This window comes from Austrofundulus limnaeus, unplaced genomic scaffold (assembly GCF_001266775.1).
Source record: "Austrofundulus limnaeus strain Quisiro unplaced genomic scaffold, Austrofundulus_limnaeus-1.0 Scaffold1503, whole genome shotgun sequence".
NCBI lineage: Eukaryota > Metazoa > Chordata > Actinopteri > Cyprinodontiformes > Rivulidae > Austrofundulus > Austrofundulus limnaeus.
The window spans coordinates 59,778-63,622 of NW_013953905.1; the positions used below are offsets into that span (position 1 = coordinate 59,778).

The 3,845-nt window shown below is 37.4% G+C and overlaps 1 protein-coding gene across 1 annotated transcript in view; it reads left to right on the top strand.

Annotated features, from left to right (window-relative positions):
* The window catches only part of il1rl1 (interleukin 1 receptor-like 1), a gene marked incomplete in the record, with an annotated part of 11,448 nt that overhangs the window by 5,657 nt on the left and 1,946 nt on the right, over positions 1 to 3,845 (top strand). Inside the window, 2 exon segments of the mRNA XM_014032642.1 lie at positions 1,416 to 1,580; positions 2,813 to 2,958. Coding sequence (XP_013888096.1) covers positions 1,416 to 1,580; positions 2,813 to 2,958 — 311 coding nt within the window.

Below are 3,845 nucleotides of genomic sequence, written 5' to 3' on the forward strand. Positions count from 1 at the left end.
CAGTATATATATATATACTGTATATACAGTATATATATATTAAAATAAATATAAAAGTTGCAGTAAGTTGTTGTTTAATAATTTCATCAGTTGTTAAAAGGACAAGTTTATGTTTGTATATTTCAATGTAAGGTTATGAACCTTTAATAACTTACCTGGTGAGGTGTAGGTACTGTAGCTTCTCAGTTTGGGAAAAATAAAGTCAGACTGACGAGCTAATGGCTAGTCTGAACAGAACAGGTTGGTCTCATAACATTTGTGAACGTTATTTCAAAAACCACCCTGATCAGTTTAACATTACACAGCTGTTTTTACACAGTTCAGTGATTTTCTAGTGTAAATAAGTGTTAGTCCTTTAAAACAGGGAGATAATAAGAGAAAACGAACACAGGAGATCACCGTTCACTCGTCTGTACTGAGCCACAGGGAACCTGAGTCCTCCCAGTGGATCCTTTTGGTGATGCACTGAACTGACCTGTGTTCATAATGAAGAAAAAATGCTTTGTCTCTTGCATGTTTTAACTTAAATTAAGAAATCATACAATTACAAATAATGACAAGATAAATGAACCTGATATTAATAAAGTTAAATCACTCAGGATTATTTCCTGCAGCAGAAGCAGCAGCTAGCTACTTCTGCTTCTTTTATTAGCGTACCATTACAGTGTGAGCAGACCCTCCCAAAGTCAGGTTTCTAGTCTTGAAACATTTTTAATCTTTAAAATGTGTAAACTGAGGTTGTTTAAAAGGTTATCCATAACAGATATTTGCTGGTTTAATAATAATCATTTAATTTGTTCTTTTTGTGTGTTTACAAAAGCCCTTTTCAAATTTTAGAAACTTTAAGTTATTTTATTCAGAGTTGTGGTTAATTTTCTGCGTCTCTCCTTCCTGTGTTTTAAGACACTTCGTTGTCAGTTGTAAGACATTTCTCCACCTCACTGAAGGTTTCATGATGCAGACCTATGATCAAGTTCTTCTGAAAGATGCACATCTGCTCCACAACCACAGGATGTGTCCTCCCACTACAGTGGTTAACACAAAACTCTGATGAAGCATTTCTGTTTCCTGCAGGACCAGGCTCTTCTTTCTTTGCTGCATTCTAATGTTTTTTTACTTCACTGATGTCATGAGATAAATAAAGGACCACAGGTCTGATCCCAGTACGTCCCATCTTCATGTGGAGCAGTGCAGGAAGGGTTTCTGTTTGTGTAACCGTTCAAACATCAGCTGAAGAGATTTTGTGAGCAAACAGAGACGTCTTCTTTCCTGGATGTGTTCCTGGTGTCACACAGGCCAAATGAAACACCTGGAGGAAGCTTTGAGTCACTAAAAGAGGGAGAAAACAGCTGAACAGTTACTGAAACATTTAAAGCAGTTATAAAATAACTGGTGTTGATTTGTTTGTGTTGCAGATGTAAAATTGTACGATGCCTACGTGGTGTACCAGACCCAGGAGCTGGACAGAGACACTGAGGACAGAATCTGTCGTTTCGTCTCATCAGCGTTGCCCTCAGTGCTCGAAGACAAGTGTGGATATCGACTCTTCATCCAAGGCAGAGACGACATTCCAGGACAAGGTCTGACTTTCTTCATTAACCCTTTAAAGCCTAACCCTTTAAAAATAATCTGAAAAGTCTCTCTTTTTTTAGAACTGACATGTTTATTGGGCCTTTAAACAAAATCCTTTTTTTTGCCACATGACTTTGTTTATGATATATTTTTGTATCAAATCTGATCCACTGGGCTGTTTTAGTAACATTTTGCTCACAACAAAGTTAAATTAAGAAACAAAAGACAGATTTGACCATAACTTTTAACAAGTTTTGAACACTGTAGGAAGTTTACTTCTTTGTTTTTTTTTTTACAATGAAGTTTTTACAGCCATTTATTTCACTTGGTGGTAAAACACAAATACAGTTTGTGTCCTTGTTCAGGCACAGATGTACCTTATACTTTATAAAAAAATACCATCTATTATCATATTGATGACATTTTCTTACTTTATTTTTTCTCTCTTCTTCCTCAGTTTTCTTTGACATCTAACATGTAAATATTTAGTCAGAACAGCGTAGAGATTATATTTCAAAGGAACCACTTTGAAAATAGCCTAAATATGTTTTCAAATGGCATTTTAGTAATTAACCAATCATCCAAAGTAATGTGTGTTGTATTGTGGCAAGAATACTGTTGATTAAATTATTAAAATTACTAAAATGTCACATGACAATTCAGGACTGGAGCACCTGCAGTATCAAGTTTGATACACACATTTTTAACATGGTTCAACTGTATTATTAAAATTATTTTAAATAGATATGCATTGTTTCAACACAAAGTATTTATTAAAGAATTACAAACAATATTGATGTTATTCTTATCATAACTTCTCCAAAATTAGCAAAAGTTTTCCAGAAAAAAAATGCGTGGATGACCTCATGTCAGCAGACATTTTGAAAAGGCAAAGAAAAAAAAGAAGTTCCACTTCCTGTATTCTGCCCTCTGGTGGATTATCAATGTACTGCAGGAAGTTCCTGCAGTACATTGATGATCCACTAGAGAGCAGAATACAGGTGTCACATGAAATACAACAGGTTTTTGAGGAAAATATTGACCACGTTGATAAAATATAAGTCACAGAATCCTGCGTATCAAATATGATACACATGGTGATGTAGGGTTAGAACATGTAGAACCTGTGCTGAACCTGTCAAATCTAACAACAGATCTGTTTTTATAGACGAGTATTTCGTGTGATCACACATAATCTGTCAAACAAAACATAAAGTCATGAAGCTTTTTGTGAGCACAGATCGTCTGGAGCTGGTGGAGAGGTGCCTGAGGCAGAGCCGGAGGCTGATAGTCGTCCTCACCCCGGGATCAAACCCAGAGTCTGAGACCACCGACAGATGTCCTGTTTCAAACCACAGCTCAGTCACAGGAGGCTTTGATTGGCAGGTAAGAGTCTCTGCTTGCTGTTTGTCTCGTCTTTCATCTGGAAGACACATGAGCTGGGACATGTGTCTTCATTTCAACTCAGTTTATTTATACAGCACCAAGTCCCAACATACGTTGTCTCAGGACACTGTAGATAAAAAGAACAATGTAAAGAAGAAAGCAGCAGATTGTGTTGAATCACTTCATCACAGTCTCCATCCTGAGCAAACGGTGGAGAGGAAAAACTCCCTGCTAATCAGGAAGAAACCTCCAGCAGAACCAGGCTCAGGACAGGAGACCATCTGTTAACATCATTCTAAATGCTTGATTGTTGTTATTGTTGTTATTTCAACCTTAACCCATGTCTTTAGGGTCTTTAACCTTAACTTTATCTGTATTTTGAAATTTTTGTTGTAAAGGTGTTATTAAAACATCATACTATGTTTTAATATTCAATTAAAATATAATCTAGTATGGACAGAATACCTTGATCAAGCTGCCAGTTAAGTGATGCAACGAGACTTGGACTTGCAAAAACAAAGACTTGTGCACATCTCTGTCCCACGGTATCACTGTCCACCTCTATCCCCTTGGTCCAAAGGAAAGAATCCAGCTGTTTCTCTGTGGAGTCAAACACTTCAGCTGATGGTTTACTGGACAAATGGAGCGCAGACCACCGAGCTGCCATATGAACAGGGCTCGACTCACAGTCCGGTGAAAATCACATTTATCCTGTTGTGTTTCTCCAAATCTGCCAGTCGGTTCTCCAACACAGCGATCTGTTTGTCCTTTTCCTCATTAGGAAGTCTCAACGACTTCACTTCTTCTACCAGCTCCAAGATGGTCTTTGGTGGAGCCGGACTGCTGCCACTTCCTCAGAAGGTCCAGTGATTTCTTTATATCAAGAT